Source organism: Patiria miniata, unplaced genomic scaffold, assembly GCF_015706575.1.
Source record: "Patiria miniata isolate m_02_andy unplaced genomic scaffold, ASM1570657v1 HiC_scaffold_16, whole genome shotgun sequence".
In the NCBI taxonomy this organism is placed as follows: Eukaryota; Metazoa; Echinodermata; class Asteroidea; order Valvatida; family Asterinidae; genus Patiria; species Patiria miniata.
In genome coordinates this window covers 7,785,550-7,803,391 of record NW_024037054.1, presented here as the reverse complement: position 1 = coordinate 7,803,391, position 17,842 = coordinate 7,785,550, and the positions used below count along the sequence as shown (strand labels likewise).

Genomic DNA, 17,842 nt, shown 5'->3' with positions numbered 1-17,842 from the left:
GGATCCTAAGATTGATTTACTAAAATATTTCCACAGTTCAAGTAAGATTAGAAAAGCTCATTGTACTTGCAATTCTTCATTACATTTATTTTTGTTTGTCATTTGTATTTCAGGCCGCAAGAACAAGAACAAGCCTAAGAACTTGCCCAAGGTTTCAAGTGGTGCGTATCACAATAAATTCAGAGTAACGGCTTTTGTGAAGACTTAATTTATTTTACTATGTCCAAATAAAACATGGAGGGTTTCTTTACTATGTAAAACTGTAACTTTACGATTTTATCTTTGCAGGCTTGAAACCAAAGAAGAAGCCTAAGCAGAGGTCAAACACTTCCAGTGATTCCAGTACGTAATGTACCATGAACTATTTGGATCCCAAGATTGATTTACTAAAATATTTCCATAGTTCAAGTAAGATTAGAGAAGCTCATTGTACTTGCAATTCTTCATTACATTTATTTTTGTTTGTCATTTGTATTTCAGGCCGCAAAAACAAGAACAAGCCTAAGAACTTGCCCAAGGTTTCAAGTGGTGCGTATCACAATAAATTCAGAGTAACGGCTTTTGTGAAGACTTAATTTATTTTACTATGTCAAAATAAAACATGGAGGGTTTCTTTATTATGTAAAACTGTAACTTTACGATTTTATCTTTGCAGGCTTGAAACCAAAGAAGAAGCCTAAGCAGAGGTCAAACACTTCCAGTGATTCCAGTACGTAATGTACCATGAACTATTTGGATCCCAAGATTGATTTACTAAAATATTTTCATAGTTCAAGTAAGATTAGAAAAGCTCATTGTACTTGCAATTCTTCATTACATTTATTTTTGTTTGTCATTTGTATTTCAGGCCGCAAGAACAAGAACAAGCCTAAGAACTTGCCCAAGGTTTCAAGTGGTGCGTATCACAATAAATTCAGAGTAACGGCTTTTGTGAAGACTTAATTTATTTTACTATGTCCAAATAAAACATGGAGGGTTTCTTTATTATGTAAAACTGTAACTTTACGATTTTATCTTTGCAGGCTTGAAACCAAAGAAGAAGCCTAAGCAGAGGTCAAACACTTCCAGTGATTCCAGTACGTAATGTAACATGAACTATTTGGATCCTAAGATTGATTTACTAAAATATTTCCACAGTTCAAGTAAGATTAGAAAAGCTCATTGTACTTGCAATTCTTCATTACATTTATTTTTGTTTGTCATTTGTATTTCAGGCCGCAAGAACAAGAACAAGCCTAAGAACTTGCCCAAGGTTTCAAGTGGTGCGTATCACAATAAATTCAGAGTAACGGCTTTTGTGAAGACTTAATTTATTTTACTATGTCAAAATAAAACATGGAGGGTTTCTTTATTATGTAAAACTGTAACTTTACGATTTTATCTTTGCAGGCTTGAAACCAAAGAAGAAGCCTAAGCAGAGGTCAAACACTTCCAGTGATTCCAGTACGTAATGTAACATGAACTATTTGGATCCCAAGATTGATTTACTAAAATATTTCCATAGTTCAAGTAAGATTAGAAAAACTCATTGTACTAGCAATTCTTCATTACATTTATTTTTGTTTGTCATTTGTATTTCAGGCCGCAAGAACAAGAACAAGCCTAAGAACTGGCCCAAGGTTTCAAGTGGTGCGTATCACAATAAATTCAGAGTAACGGCATTTGTGAAGACTTAATTTATTTTACTATGTCAAAATAAAACATGGAGGGTTTCTTTATTATGTAAAACTGTAACTTTACGATTTTATCTTTGCAGGCTTGAAACCAAAGAAGAAGCCTAAGCAGAGGTCAAACACTTCCAGTGATTCCAGTACGTAATGTAACATGAACTATTTGGATCCTAAGATTGATTTACTAAAATATTTCCACAGTTCAAGTAAGATTAGAAAAGCTCATTGTACTTGCAATTCTTCATTACATTTATTTTTGTTTGTCATTTGTATTTCAGGCCGCAAGAACAAGAACAAGCCTAAGAACTGGCCCAAGGTTTCAAGTGGTGCGTATCACAATAAATTCAGAGGCTATTCTCCCCCACCCCCCTCCCCCGATCCCTAAAATTTTCACCCCTGGAGTTTTTCTTGGGCTTGAATTTTGTCTAACATCAAGTTTCATTATGTTCTTATTATTATCATTTTTATTTTTTTTGGCCAACAAATGAACAAAAGTACAATGACAAAGCAAATATATATCAAAAAGTAAACAAAAATTGGAAATTGAAAATGTAAGACCAGACAAGACTGAAGGATGCGAGTGGGAATGGGTCGGGGGACGGGGAGGGAAGGGAGGGTGGACAGTTTGACAGGTGAGAGGAGATAGAGGGACAGAAAACAAGTACAATATAACATTCCAAACCGGCCAGGGTAAACAAAAGTATACTTAAACAGTATAGCCTTAAAGCCTGCCTGCTCATGTTCAATACGCAGAACCCCGTATACTTGGGCCGCCTGAAGTTAAAGTTAAGTCTAGCTTTCTGATGCAAATTAGAAATGATGAGGGAAGACACCCAAACACCAAATTTGGTCTTCACTTGGGGCCTGTCTCGATTCATATCCGGAACGAGTTTCGGACACGTTGCGGACATTGTATCGGTTATAAATTGCTGGATTCTAAATACCTTCCCCACAATCTTCCTGCACTGACTTTATCAGTATTGGTGAGTCAACAGTTGCTGTCAACGAACATTTCCCGAAACATGTCTGGGACAAAAGCAGAGCTTCTTTCAGACAAGGCGAGTGATTCTACCCGCAACTTGTCCGGAACTCGTCTCTTGTGAGCCGGACGGTGCTTTCGTATAGGATAACCAAATCGGGACCGTTGTGTTGACCAAACCTATAGTCAACAGCCATTCAGGATCAACTGTAAAGAATCCTGAGCCTATGAATTGAAAAAACACATCTTTTTCTAGAAGTCATCTGAAGACATTTTGTTCAACTTTTTTCTCCATTTTAAAACAATTCATACCTGGGGAAGTAGAAGAAAGCGAAGAAGAAGAAGAGGAAGTCTTCGAGTGTGGCACTGAAGAAGTGACAATCGCGAAGGAGGTCGACACCACTCAGCCTCAGGACTTCGAAATCGACAAGGATGAGCCGTCAGATGTCATCTTCCATTCCGGTGGTGGACAGTTGATCAAAGTCGGTATGGATGGTTATTCTTTGATGGTTTTAGAAATCAAAAGGCAAATACAACTCTCACAATGTCCTCACTCGATCTCGAGGGGTCACAACATATCACAAATCATCACCAAACATCCCAAGCCCCAACAAGTCATCGAAAGTTCTCACGGAAACGTGATAACAAGTCATCGTAAAGATTACAGGTCATTCGCCAAAAGTCGCCAAAAGTCAATGACAAGTCTCTACAAGTCACCATGAGTCATTACAAGTCGTTACTGATCACAAGCCATCGCAAGTCCATTCAAAAGTCACAACAAGTCATCACTAGTCGTAAATGATCTTTCCTTTTTCAGAGGTGGAGAAGACATCCGCGTGCATCATGAGCTCCTCTAACGTCAAACTACAGACCGTTGAACTACCAAAGTGGTGCTGGCAACTGCATTCGCTGCGACTGATCGTCCGTTTCGTCACAGACGGCTTCAACTGTTTCGTACGATCTGGATCGGACGAAACCTCCATAATGAAGTACAGGAAGCCGGACCGTGGCGTGTTTACGTGCAGCTCTATTGGATATAGATCCAACGGCAAGAAACGATCCAAGCTGCGCTACCGATACAAAAGTAAGCCATTGTCCTTCTGATTTTTTCATTTTGTCATTTTCAATTCATTTCGACTTACTTACGGGTCATATTTCACCCCATACTGATCCTGGTCAAAGTGAATTTTTTTCCGGGTCAAAATGACACTTTTCCGAGTCAAAATGACACTTTTCAGTGTAAAAATTACACTTTTACCCGTCAAAATGACACTCTTACTTGTCCAAATGACACTTTTACCGGTCAAAATGACACTTTTACCGGTCAAAATGACACTTTTACCGGTCAAAATGACACTTTTCAGTGTAAAAATTACACTTTTACCAGTCAAAATGACACTCTTACTTGTCCAAATGACACTTTTACCGGTCAAAATGACACTTTTCCGAGTCAAAATGACACTTTTCAGTGTAAAAATGACACTTTTACCAGTCAAAATGACACTCTTACTCGTCCAAATGACACTTATACCGGTCAAAATGACACTTTTTCGAGTCAAATGGACACATTTCTGGGTCAGAATGACACTTTTATCCGAGTCAAAAAATAAATGATACTTCTCTGGATCATTCTGACTCCAAGTCATTTTGACTAGAAAGCGTGTCCCTTTTTTCACGTGGAGGAGTGCCATTTTGATCTGGGGAAGTGTCATGTCAAATTTGTTTTTGCTCTTGAAAAAGTTCTACTAAGGACCGAGGCGTAAAGACCTCTTATTGTTTTCAGTTGTTTCAAGTTGATTATTTTGCTTTCAATTAGTTTCAAATAATTTTACGAGTCTTTTGTACTACGAAACGATTGATATTTATTTTATTATAATGTCTTACAAAAGACAGAAATCTTATGCAACTATGGTATTTCGCGTTCTTTGAGTTCATTCCAATCTAACTTTCAGCGAATTAATTATTTTCTTTTTTCATGGCTCATTTTTCATTTTTTGTTTGTTTAAGTCAATCATTATATCTGTAAATCTCTGAATTAGGGTCACTTTGTGAATAACAATAATGGGGAAAAAGAGTTGTAACTATTTGGTTTTGTTTATCCAATTGCTACATTCCAGTGACACAGTTTTTTGTATTTATTTATTTACTTTTTACTTGAAGCCCGGGTTCTGAAAGATTTTCGACGGAATATTCAATTATACCCAACATATCTTTATAACTGACATCACAATTTTATTTTCTATTTCTCTCCAGAACGCAGAGGATGGGGCAAAAAAGGTAAAGCAATTTTGATGGATTTTAAAAAGAACACCATCAATTGGTTTAGATGCTGTTCAATTGTATAGGCCATTAAGAGTTTTTCATGTTTTATCTCGAATCAGGTTTTTTTTCTGCTGGTGACAAAAAAATGTAATAAGTATAAAAAAATACTTCTCTACCAAAAGCTCTTTTTAAAAATGGTTATGCTTGTACCTTGAATTGTAATGCCTTTTAAGATTTTAAGCATCAGATTGCCCAGCTATTTCTTTTAACGTGAAGAAGTCATAGTTAAATAGTTTTACGCTAATTCATTTTCTTACTGACTCAGTCTTTTGGCTTTATGATTCATGTTTTATGCGTATACAAATCTACTTCACATGCGCTTTGATCGAAAACAAAGTATGAAGCATAAACATATTGCTTTTGGTTCTGCTTTTTTTAAGGGAATTGTATTTGTGCTTGTATTGTCCTTGATACAGCTCAATGTTTATCATCACTTCGGCACCTTGCCAACTCGGCACCACTTTCACTTGATCGTCTTTTAAGTGTTTCTTTCCTTCTCCAGGCACGAAGCCCAAGCAGAAGTCAAACACTTCCAGTGATTCCAGTGCGTAATGAAACATGGATTATTCGTGTTGATTTTACTAAAATATTTCCATAGTAACCAAGTAAGATTAGAGTAGCTCATTGTACTTGCAATTCTTCATTACATTTATTTTTGTTTGTCTTTTGTATTTCAGGCCAGAAGAACAAGAACAAGCCTAAGAACTGGCCCAAGGTTTCAAGTGGTGCGTATCACAATAAATTCAGAGTAACGGCTTTTGTGAAGACTTAATTTATTTTACTTTATCCAAATAAAACATGTACGGTTTTTTTATTATGTAAAACTGTAACTTTACGATTTTATTTTTGCAGGCTTGAGCCCAAAGAAGAAGCCTAAGCAGAGGTCAAACACTTCCAGTGATTCCAGTATGTAATGTAACATGAACTTTTTGGATCCTAAGATTGATTTACTAAAATATTTCTACAGTTCAAGTAAGATTAGAGAAGCTCATTGTACTTGCAATTCTTCATTACATTTATTTTTGTTTGTCATTTGTATTTCAGGCCGCAAGAACAAGAACAAGCCTAAGAACTTGCCCAAGGTTTCAAGTGGTGCGTATCACAATAAATTCAGAGTAACGGCTTTTGTGAAGACTTAATTTATTTTACTATATCCAAATAAAACATGGAGGGTTTCTTTATTATGTAAAACTGTAACTTTACGATTTTATCTTTGCAGGCTTGAAACCAAAGAAGAAGCCTAAGCAGAGGTCAAACACTTCCAGTGATTCCAGTACGTAATGTACCATGAACTATTTGGATCCCAAGATTGATTTACTAAAATATTTCCATAGTTCAAGTAAGATTAGAAAAGCTCATTGTACTTGCAATTCTTCATTACATTTATTTTTGTTTGTCATTTGTATTTCAGGCCGCAAGAACAAGAACAAGCCTAAGAACTGGCCCAAGGTTTCAAGTGGTGCGTGTCACAATAAATTCAGAGTAACGGTTTTGTGAAGACTTGCTTAAGGACATAAGGTTTATGATTCGTTCATATCAAAGAAAGTTTTTTAAACAGTCATAAAATGAAAACAAATTATGCACCAACTGTCTTTACCTCTTCTCTCGCAGGAAAGAAAGCGGCGAAAAAGCTTAAGACTAAATGTGCGTTTATTATAGTAAATCAGATGTAAATATTGAAAATGCGTTGTGATGCAAAAAAAACCTATTAAATTTAGGAAAAGGATTGATTTTCTATTTTATTAAACCTGACTAACAAGTATTTGCCCCGGCCATTCTCTCATAATTATGTTCATAACATATAAATGACTGCCAATTTTTTTTAGGACCAAAAATCAGGAGTGGCGGTTTCAGTAAGTCAGTTCGCTATTTGAAGTAGTATAGCGCCCCCATTTGAAGTAGATTAGCGCATCAACTAAAAGTAGTATAGTGCATCCATTCGAAGAAGTATAGCGCATCCATTTGAAGTAGTATACCGCATCCATTTAAAGTAGTATAGTGCATCCATTTGAAGTAGTATAGTGCATCCATTTGAAGTATAGCGTATTAATTAAAAATAGTATAGTGCATCCATTTGAAGAAGTATAGTGCATCCATTTGAAGTAGTATAGCGCCCCCATTTGAAGTAGTTTAGCGCATCAATTAAAAGTAGTACATGTATAGTGCATCCATTGGAAGTAGTATAGCGCATCCATTGGAAGTAGTATAGTGCATCCTTTTGAAGTATAGCATATAAATTTGAGGTAGTATAGCGCGTCCATTCGAAGTAGTATAGCGTATCCAGGTCGCGGGTTATTGGGGAGATACTGTTTTTCCTTAAAAGAAAGAGTGTCTTTAAAGGTGTTCCCAACCTTTTTTTGTTGGTTCGTTGCGATAAAACAGGGTGGTGGATAATACTACCAGTATACCAGTCGTGGGGTTTGTGAAGGTTTTCAGTTATATGGACGTGTTATACGGACGTTAGTCCGAAGGTTCGATTGTCTGAAAATAGAGTAAGTTTAAATGATCCGAAGGTTCGATAGACTGAATAGACCATACAGTTCGATAGTCCAAATCGACAATAAGGTTCGAGTCCGAATTGACAAATTATGTAAACCTGTAACTTAACGATTTTATCTTTGCAGGCTTGAGCCCAAAGAAGAAGCCTAAGCAGAGGTCAAACACTTCCAGTGATTCAAGTACGTAATGTAACATGGACTATTTGGATCCAAAGATTGATTTACTAAAATATTTCCACAAGTCTAAGAACAGGCCCAAGGTTTCAAGGGGTGCGTATCACAATAAATTAAGATCAACAGTTTTGTGAAGACTTGCTTAAGGACATAAGGTTTATGATTCGTTCATATCAAAGAAAGTTTTTTAAAGAGTCATAAAATGAAAACAAATTATGCACCAACTGTCTTTACCTCTTCTCTCGCAGGAAAGAAAGCGGCGAAAAAGCTTAAGACTAAAGGTGCGTTTATTATAGTAAATCAGATGTAAATATTGAAAATGCATTTTGATGCAAACAAAAAACCTATAAAATTTAGAAAAAAGATGGATTTTCTATTTTATTAAACCGGACTAACAAGTATTTGCATGCAAAGTGTCGTTAGCCCCGGCCATTCCCTCATAATTATGTTCATGACTTATAAATGACTGCCAATTTTTTTAGGACCAAAAATCAGGAGTGGCGGTTTCAGTAAGTCAGTTCGCTTTTTGAAGTAGTATAGCACCCCCATTTGAAGTAGATTAGCGCATCAATTAAAAGTAGTATAGTGCATCCATTTGAAGAAGTATAGTGCATCCATTTGAAGTAGTATAGCGCATCCATTTGAAGTAGTATAGTGAATCCATTTGAAGTATAGCGTATCAATTTGAGGTAGTATAGCACGTCCATTCGAAGTAGTATAGCGTATCCAGGTCGCGGGTTATTGGGGAGATACTGTTTTTCCTTAAAAGACAGAGTGTCTTTAAAGGTGTTCCCAACCTTTTTTTGTTGGTTCGTTGCGATAAAACAGGGTGGTGGATAATACTACCAGTATACCAGTCGTGAGGTTTGTGAAGGTTTTCAGTTATACGGACGTGTTATACGGACGTTAGTCCGAAGGTTCGATTGTCCGAAAATAGAGTAAGTTTAAATGATCCGAAGGTTCGATAGACTGAATAGACCATACAGTTCGATAGTCCAAATCGACAATAAGGTTCGAGTCCGAATTGACAAATTATGTAAAACTGTAACTTAACGATTTTATCTTTGCAGGCTTGAGCCCAAAGAAGAAGCCTAAGCAGAGGTCAAACACTTCCAGTGATACAAGTACGTAATGTAACATGGACTATTTGGATCCAAAGATTGATTTACTTAAATATTTCCACAGTTCAAGTAAGATTAGAGAAGCTCATTGTACTTGCAAATTCTTCATTACATTTATTTTTGTTTATCTTTTGTATTTCAGGCCGCAAGAACAAGGACAAGTCTAAGAACAGGCCCAAGGTTTCAAGGGGTGCGTATCACAATAAATTCAGATCAACGGTTTTGTGAAGACTTGCTTAAGGACATAAGGTTTATGATTCGTTCATATCAAAGAAAGTTTTTTAAAGAGTCATAAAATGAAAACAAATTATGCACCAACTGTCTTTACCTCTTCTCTCGCAGGAAAGAAAGCGGCGAAAAAGCTTAAGACTAAAGGTGCGTTTATTATAGTAAATCAGATGTAAATATTGAAAATGCATTTTGATGCAAAAAAAAACCCTATAAATTTAGAAAAAGGATTGATTTTCTATTTTATTAAACCGGACTAACAAGTATTTGCATGCAAAGTGTCGTTAGCCCCGGCCATTCTCTCATAATTATGTTCATAACATATAAATGACTGCCAATTTTTTTAGGACCAAAAATCAGGAGTGGCGGTTTCAGTAAGTCAGTTCGCTATTTGAAGTAGTATAGCGCCCCCATTTGAAGTAGATTAGCGCATCAATTAAAAGTAGTATAGTGCATCCATTTGAAAAGTATAGCGCATCCATTTGAAGTAGTATAGTGCATCCATTTGAAGTAGTATAGTGCATCCATTTGAAGTAGTATAGTGCATCCATTTGAAGTATAGCGTATCAATTAAAAGTAGTATAGTGCATCCATTTGAAGAAGTATAGTGCATCCATTTGAAGTAGTATAGCGCCCCCATTTGAAGTAGTTTAGCGCATCAATTAAAAATAGTATAGTGCATCCATTTGAAGTAGTATAGCGCATCCATTTGAAGTAGTTTAGTGCATTCATTTGAAGTATAGCGTATCAATTTGAGGTAGTATAGCGCGTCCATTCGAAGTAGTATAGCGTATCCAGGTCGCGGGTTATTGGGGAGATACTGTTTTTCCTTAAAAGACAGAGTGTCTTTAAAGGTGTTCCCAACCTTTTTTTTGTTGGTTCGTTGCGATAAAACAGGGTGTTGGATAATACTACCAGTATACCAGTCGTGAGGTTTGTGAATGTTTTCAGTTATACGGACGTGTTATACGGACGTTAGTCCGAAGGTTCGATTGTCCGAAAATAGAGTAAGTTTAAATGATCCGAAGGTTCGATAGACTGAATAGACCAAACAGTTCGATAGTCCAAATCGACAATAAGGTTCGAGTCCGAATTGACAGCATTGAACATGATTGGCAATGTGTGCTTTCTGATTAGTGAGTCTTGGAACTATTGATCTTTCTGTTCATTTCCGATTATGGCATCAAAATGCTCGGAATAGCCAACCCCATTTCATTTATTGCATCAATGAAACCCTAGGTATAGGAAATGTGTGTGTTCGGACATCTGCATAGATGGGAGTTATGGGTACTTGCATTGTTCACCTTGTATCCCTCTTCTTTAGAATTTCACTTCTGGGGTACCGTTTTTCTAAGGATGAGTAGTGGGGGTAGCATTGTTCCCTAAATTTCCCTCAGTGTGAGTACCAAACGAGTACGAACGGACATCCTAGCCTGATGGACTTCCGAGGTACCTCCATTGTTGTCCACGGTCCCTATTTCTAAAGATTTTACTGGCGGGATACCCTTTCTCTAAAGATTTCACTTGCGGGGTATAGGTCGATAAATGGACAGGTACTCCACGAGTGGTCCATGGTAAGGGCGGAGTGTCGAACCTTCGGATCAATCAACTTCCGGACGAACCTTTGGGCTATCGAGCGGACCACGTTTAACCAAAAATGTAATCTAATATCTTTTTTTTTGTTATTCATTTGTCAGGCTCAACCTCTCACAACGATCGAAGCCAACCTAAAGGTATATATATAAAACATGTTTCGGGATTTCAAAACTGATTTGACTCTTAGGGTTTTTTTTTTCAATATTTTTAAACAAGTACGGGGAATATTTTTGTTTGACATTTGCAATTTCATTCAATATGGGTGTGTAACAAAACAGAAGTTCGAGGAAACTTGGTTTAAAGTTTGTGACCAATAATATAATTCCTTCCTCCCTCCAGCAAAGAATCCAAAGAAGAAGCCCAAAGAAAAAGGTGCGTAGTGGGGCATGTTTAGAAATACATGTATTTGATATATGAAATAAGCCTTTGCTTCAGATTATACTTTTAGCATCTTTTGACTAAAAATAATTGGTTGGCATCGGAACACGTGACATTTGTTATTTCTAGGCCATCTGTAAATTACATTCTAATTAATTGAATCGTGTCACAGCATACAGATGGCCTTTTGCCTAAAACCTGTTTTTGTGTTTTGAGTTTTGTTTTCGTCCAGGAAACGGATCCCCGAAAAGGTCAAAAATACAGCTATGTCCATATTTAGCATCAGATTTTAAATAGAATTGTTGCTCTTAAATAATTGGTTTACATTGGAACGATTGATAGTTGTTACAAATTGTTCTTTACATCTGAAAAAAAAAGAACCTTTGCTTCAGATTAAACTTTGGCACCTTTTATCCAGGAAACCCATCTCCGAAAAGCCCAAACTAAGGAAAGTTCCAGCAAAGACCGGTCTGTTTGTACATGTATTTTGACACTTGAATACTAAATTTGACACATTTTTGAATGTTAGTCTAGCACCTCGTGGCAAATCGCTATTGTGAGTTCGCTCGAATCTTGGAATAGCGCAATATTCAGGGTGCAATATGGACCTATATAGTACAATATCACACTGCTGTCAGTGCCATGGATCGAACAATCAGGATCGAGGATACAAGTTTGCTTGACTAGATAATCAGAACTATAATCGTCACCTTAATTCATGACGATCTAAAGGCCTCAGCGGAGTACATCACCTCGTAACACAGACATTATGGAAACATTTCATCGGCACATGTCACCAACAACCCATACAGGCGCAGATACCTCGCAGACGATCAGCAAAGTTGAACCCGTTTCAACTTTGCCGACGGTTACCGCCCCATGTCTGCGCTGTCTGCCTAAGCATATGGAAACTAGGCTTTTACATCTGCATCGCAGCAGACAATTGCATAATGTTGCGTGAGGCTCAGTTGACAGATTGAAATTTGTAGATGAAACTGTTCAACATCAGTGCAGTCGAAATTCTTAACTCTACTGAACTTTTTTTTTAATGTTATTTTTTCCAGACTCCGGATTCAAAAACCATCCCAAAGGAAAACCCCAAAGTAAGATAATCATTTGCTCTGATGAAGGATTAGTTTACGATTTGGCTTTACGATTTGTGATTGACTTGTTATTCACCAGCGACGACTTATTACATGGACGACATTCTGTCCAGACCCTAGGAAGTGAAACCTATCAAACCTATCGAAACCTTTCGACACCCTGGACCTTGTTTTTCCTCAGAAATATTCCGTGAATTGGAAGATGAAGTCTTCGAGAGTATTCTCGGCCGTGAGTTGATCATCGCCGAGGACGTAGACAACAACGTGGCCCAGGAGTTCGAGATCGAAAGGGGTGAACCTGCGGACGTCATCTTACATTCTGCGGGTGGCCAGCTGATCAAGATTGGTAATTGTTTTTCCTTTTCTTCTTCAATTCTGTTTAGCTGCAAGAAGCTTTACATCATGTATATTACTTTGGGCTACAAGGGGGTATAGTGTTAACATGCAATCGCACAGGGGGCTGACATCTTGGAAAGGAGATGTGCATTTTTGCATGGATTGACACTTACTACCATCCGCACAGGTATATATGTGCATGTCCTTAAAGCAGTTCCGGTCATGTGCAATCATCTAATCGAGAATGTGGCATATAATGTGACTTGACGCTCTTAACGCTTTAACCCAAATGTGTCGTCTGTTTCCAACTGCCGTGGGACCATGGAATACAGATTGCAATTTCATATAATTGCAGTAATCAGTACACTTCCGGTTCATAAAATTTTCAACAAAAACATACCAGTGTAAATTTGTTTGACATGTTAAGAAAAACGTCCTTTATACTAATCATTTGGTTAATTGTAAACCTTCATTTACATCTTAAAAAAACCCTGACATTAGCAGAACGAGGCTGAAAGCCGCTCAAGGTACAAGGCTGCAAGAGAAATTAAAAGAATAGCAGGTATTCAAGAAAACTGAAAGTAGGGACTGACATTCCTCCTGAAACAGGACGGATCATAGGTTGGAGGGAAACAAGTACCAGGCAAGGAATTCCAAAGAGATGCAGCACGTGGTGGAAAGGCTATTGGAATATCATTTTCCCTACATCAGTTATTGAAACGGTATATGAATGAGAACAGGCAGAAAGCCAAGTTTCTCTCTCTCAAAACTCTGATTGGAGGAAACAGGACACTAAATTGTAGGAATAAGTGTTTAGCATTAGACCCGATCTTAGACGTTGAAGTGCCATTCCCATATAACGACACAGACTTTGTTAAACTGTGTCTTTCTTTTTACCTTTCAGAGATCGAGAGCAGATATATCTACATCCTGAGCTCGTTTGGTGTCAAACTTAAGACCGCGAAACTGCCATCCTGGTGCTGGAGTATCCAATCCTTGCGACTGATCGTAAGGTTCGTCACAAACGGCTTCAACGTCTTCTTGCGATCTTCGTCCGGGGAGACGCAGATCCTAGAGTACAGATTGCCCGAGAAGCAAGTCTACGTCTGTGGCCGCATCGGATTTCAGGCCAAGGGGAGCAAGAAGTTGAAACTGAACTACAAACACAAAGGAAAAGGAGGTAAAAGATTTTGTGTTTTGGGACATTTTTGTCCATTGGGTAGTTGGAAATATTACTCTCAACATTGCAACATTTCTGATAATCGAAATAGGAAGGGGCGCAAGGGGTTTAGATTTCCAATTCGGCAGGAATTTCATCTTTCTGGTCGGCACCTTCATTTTTTATGTGTGTTAATATTGGCAGAAGGGCCTGAACAGCGCCACCTAGCGCCAGATGATGACCATCCAAACTCCCATTTATCTAGGGGAAAATGTAACTTACGTTACTACCTGTCGTGGTGTAGCTGCACTTTTATTCTTACACATCCATTGTTTGAAGACACCAATTGAAAAAATGGGATACAGTTTCATAATCTTGAAAGGCACTTGTCACACAAGGGAATTCTTTTCCCGAAATGATACTTGACATTTTGTCTTGTTTTCTCTTACAGGAAAGAAGAAGACCTCCAAGAGGCCTAAAATTCAAGGTGGGTGGCCCATCACTTTTAAGCAACTGTTTGTGTATAAAAAAATACTTTTGGTTTATTAAATCTCATTAATCCGATCTGGTTTGTAATTTGTCCACAGTTGACCAGACGATCGAAACAGTTGGTAAGTTTTTTTCTTAAAGTTTTAAATTGTAAAATCGAATTACTAAACTCCATCGAAATTAAACTGGTTTAACGATAGAATTTACTTTTCTGGGCAGTTTAGGTCATCTTTATGTGTCGCATTTCCACGTTTAATAGCCCGGATGTATTGTACCTTTGATATGCCTATATTTAATTATACAATTTTATTTATTATTTTTTATTTTATTTTTATTTTAAGTGGAAGAGACACACCACGTCAGCGAGACCATCATTGGTAAGAATTAAAAACTGTTTACTCTAATTATTGAAACGTTTCTTTTGTCGTACAGTGTAAAGCACATAGCAAATGAAAATGATTGATCTCATATTCAACAACTTTAGAAGATTATTGGTGACTTCAAAACCAAACCAAAACGGGTTTTTAAAGAATAGGGGATGTAGTAAATTCTGATTATGCAACTGGGAAATGCATTTTTTTCCAGAAAGTTCAGAAGCACTATTGTAAAGACACGTGATTGTGACTGTTTTTTTTTTGCCGACTCTGGCAAGCTCCGTGATCGCGTGGTAAAGCCTCTGCACTAGCAAGCATGAAGTTGCAGATTTGAGTCAGAACCGACAAAGCTTGTGATTTTCTTTTTCTAGCAACGAGTTACAAGCTCTTGATCTCGGTAGAGTTGAAATCACTGTCGAAACACGTTATCACAAAATGTCAGGAACTAAGCGGTGACACAGAAATGCCAAATTTCTAACAGCCCAGAAGGGTAACTCTGGATGAGCTGTGATGAGTTGTGACGACTTGTTAGAAATTGTGATAGCTTCAGTTAACTTGCGATGAATTGTGATGACTTGTGATTTTTGTGATGACTTGTGATGATTAGTGATGGCTCCTGTGATCTTGTAATTGACTGGTTAATGACTCTGACTCAAGGGCGTCGCCGGGATTTTTTCCGGGGGGGGGGGCAAAGCACATTTTCCCCAAAATTTCGTAACTTTTTCAACATATTCTCAATTTATCATTTTCCAAGCGTGGGCAGGGGAACATCTGCCCTACCCTTAACCCTCCCCAATCAAATTGACAGCAATATATGGCTTCGAACCTCTTTTTTCCCTTTTTTTTCCTTTTTGTTTCCTTTTCTGGGGGGTGGGCAAGTGCCCCCCTCGCCCCCCCCCCCCCCCCCCCTTTGCGACGCCCATGCTCTGACTACCACAGAACACGAAGAAAGCCAAAACGTAATATTAAATCATATGGGTTTCGAATTCACAGAGACGAGAGAAGAAGTGGAGAGCAAGAGGATCGTCATCGAGCCGGACCAGTACGAGGAGATTGAGGGTATCGCTGGCTACGAGACCAGTATGAGCTTCACCTTCAACCCAGAAGACGGCATTACATTCCGGTTAGCTGAGAAGAGGGGCGGCTCGGGCAAAGCACTGCAGTTCGGTAAGTATAAGATTTCTTTGAAAACTGAAACACCGATTACTGCAAACAAATGATTATGAAAACAGGATGCCATTTAAATTGTCTAGTCTATACAATAAGAACATGGGATTTGTCGTGGTAGCTCATGATTTATTTGGTATGTTCAAAGTAGCTGATTCAAAGGTTGTTCCTGATGTGGGTTAAACTATGCTCAGTAAGGTTTGCATGATAAGTAAATAATAGGCGAAAGTTTCCACTTCCATCGTACGAATGAAAACAAAATCTCGTTTTTCTGTTGTTCTTCTCAAATCCGGACAAACTCACCAAAGATAATCCTTTCACGTAAGGTCACTGCTGATTTACTTTTATCATGCCGATTGAGATCGAAACAAACGATTGTTTATGACCCTGACGTGAAGTTAAGTTCAGAGTTTAATTGAGATAAAAATCTGTATATAATTTGCTGGAGTTTCTGGAATGGTTTACAACGTAACGTCAAGTTGAAGGTAGATATGTGACAAATACTCAGCGTCAAAATCCAGTTGAGCTGGACATTGATGACTTGTTTTGAAGTAGTTTAACTGGTTTTGAAGTGGTTTAACTGGTTTTAAAGTGGTTGTGAGCTGGTTTAACTGGTTTTAGGCTGTAGTAATTTACACCATCAAAAACCCCAATAATTACAGGCGTCGATTCCTGCGTAATCGTCACAGACTCTTTACACTAGAGTGGATACAATCTCATAGATTGCAATCCTCAAAATTGTTTCTCCTTTCACGCTTTACAGTTATCGAGAGCGAGTGGAGCTATATGCAGTACAACGGACAAGGCCTGGGTGACAAATTCGCGACGCGAGGTGGCGTCCTCAACAGCGGCAAGAAATCCTTCTTGATCAAGCTGCCGGGCTCCTCCGGCGGCGAGTTCTGGTTCGAACTCTGGTTCGAGGGTGAAAGCAGCGCATACATGAGACAGATGGTCACTGACACGTCTTTCCGTCCGAGATACATCGACGTGGCCATCCACGTGATGCAGGTTGAGGAACAAACAGTGGAAATAACCTGTAAGTTATTGTTGTACTTCCTAAAATATAAGTGATACAGAATGCAAATTGGTTTAAGAGTTCAGAGCTCGGTAAAGCCTTGAAGTTTTTTTTCATGCGGCGTGCCATATTAATCACGAATACTCGTCCTCGCTCACCCCGAAACAAAATGGACATTTTTGCTCATCGTATTGCCTGGTAAAGTCTTTCACGGGCCAATGTGGCCCATCAGGCACAGGCGTTAATCTCCGGTTTCAGTGGTATGAAACGCCTGAAAGTATTTATATTGCCCCTGGATGGGATGCTAGTCCATCGCAGATAATGCCGGTACCCATTTATACTCCTGGGTGTAAAGAGGCAAGTGGGGATCTTGTGGCTTGCCAAAGGACACAACATAATGGACAGCAGCTGGATTCGAACCCCTGACCTTCTGATCATGAGCCAGGAACGTATACCCTATTGATCGCTCTCCTCACACTATATAGGCCACAATTGTTATCCTAGCTTTAGTCAGATATCAACAATTGGAGGCAATTGGAGCATTATAGTACCGCCTAACTTGTTCTTTTGTGTACATTAAGTTTGTCACAGTGCATGTGACCGGAGCTATCGTGGTCACCTGACCCAATGGTCGCGATCTTATTTGTCAATCCGCACTGTTTGGTTCAGAAGCAGAAAAGGTCTATGTTGTAAAACAAATGATAACATTGATGCCTTCATATTCACCATTTTGGTGATTTTCGCTTCACTATTGTTTAGTTTGGGTTAGCCCTACTGGTATAATATTTGGCTAATTCAAAGTGTTGTTTCCATGATGAATGTTAGATCCAAATTGGATCGACGTCGGGGCCGTGACGGACCAGCAATTCCGGTTTGAGGTGGAATCGGCCGAGGTTGCTTTGATAGCTATACAGGCTAACAACCCGGCACTTGGGCAGTTAGTTGCAGGTAAGACATTCCATTTTGTTCCCCGTCTATACTGGTAAGACAACAATAACCTTTTGGATTAAGCTCGATTTCTACAACACCTTTAGTTGCAACTATTCCGTACATTATACCACTTTACACTCGGGTCAGATTTGACCCAGAATCTGGCTCCTATGGGTCCTGGCACTTGTTACCGGGTCAAAATGCCACTTTTCCGGGTCAAACTGCCACTTTTCATGGTCAAAAATGACATTTTTTTTCGGGTCAAAATGTCACTTTCCGGTTGGCTGTCCATTGTCCATAATG

The 17,842-nt window shown here is 38.4% G+C and overlaps 1 protein-coding gene across 1 annotated transcript in view; it reads left to right on the top strand.

Annotated features, from left to right (window-relative positions):
* LOC119723228 overlaps positions 1-17,842 on the top strand; it is a 44,164-nt gene that overhangs the window by 23,552 nt on the left and 2,770 nt on the right. Inside the window, exons 47-82 of the mRNA XM_038193791.1 lie at positions 114-161; positions 289-342; positions 481-528; positions 656-709; positions 848-895; positions 1,023-1,076; positions 1,215-1,262; positions 1,390-1,443; positions 1,582-1,629; positions 1,757-1,810; positions 1,949-1,996; positions 2,974-3,135; positions 3,467-3,733; positions 4,903-4,926; positions 5,474-5,515; positions 5,649-5,696; positions 5,824-5,877; positions 6,016-6,063; positions 7,596-7,649; positions 7,892-7,924; positions 8,126-8,152; positions 8,714-8,767; positions 8,907-8,954; positions 9,107-9,139; positions 9,340-9,366; positions 10,690-10,725; positions 10,928-10,960; positions 12,031-12,069; positions 12,251-12,415; positions 13,310-13,585; positions 14,016-14,051; positions 14,152-14,175; positions 14,395-14,430; positions 15,421-15,594; positions 16,358-16,630; positions 17,435-17,557. Of these exons, the coding sequence (XP_038049719.1) occupies positions 114-161; positions 289-342; positions 481-528; positions 656-709; positions 848-895; positions 1,023-1,076; positions 1,215-1,262; positions 1,390-1,443; positions 1,582-1,629; positions 1,757-1,810; positions 1,949-1,996; positions 2,974-3,135; positions 3,467-3,733; positions 4,903-4,926; positions 5,474-5,515; positions 5,649-5,696; positions 5,824-5,877; positions 6,016-6,063; positions 7,596-7,649; positions 7,892-7,924; positions 8,126-8,152; positions 8,714-8,767; positions 8,907-8,954; positions 9,107-9,139; positions 9,340-9,366; positions 10,690-10,725; positions 10,928-10,960; positions 12,031-12,069; positions 12,251-12,415; positions 13,310-13,585; positions 14,016-14,051; positions 14,152-14,175; positions 14,395-14,430; positions 15,421-15,594; positions 16,358-16,630; positions 17,435-17,557 (2,694 nt within the window). The remainder of the gene's footprint in view (positions 1-113; positions 162-288; positions 343-480; positions 529-655; positions 710-847; positions 896-1,022; positions 1,077-1,214; positions 1,263-1,389; positions 1,444-1,581; positions 1,630-1,756; positions 1,811-1,948; positions 1,997-2,973; positions 3,136-3,466; positions 3,734-4,902; positions 4,927-5,473; positions 5,516-5,648; positions 5,697-5,823; positions 5,878-6,015; positions 6,064-7,595; positions 7,650-7,891; positions 7,925-8,125; positions 8,153-8,713; positions 8,768-8,906; positions 8,955-9,106; positions 9,140-9,339; positions 9,367-10,689; positions 10,726-10,927; positions 10,961-12,030; positions 12,070-12,250; positions 12,416-13,309; positions 13,586-14,015; positions 14,052-14,151; positions 14,176-14,394; positions 14,431-15,420; positions 15,595-16,357; positions 16,631-17,434; positions 17,558-17,842) is intronic.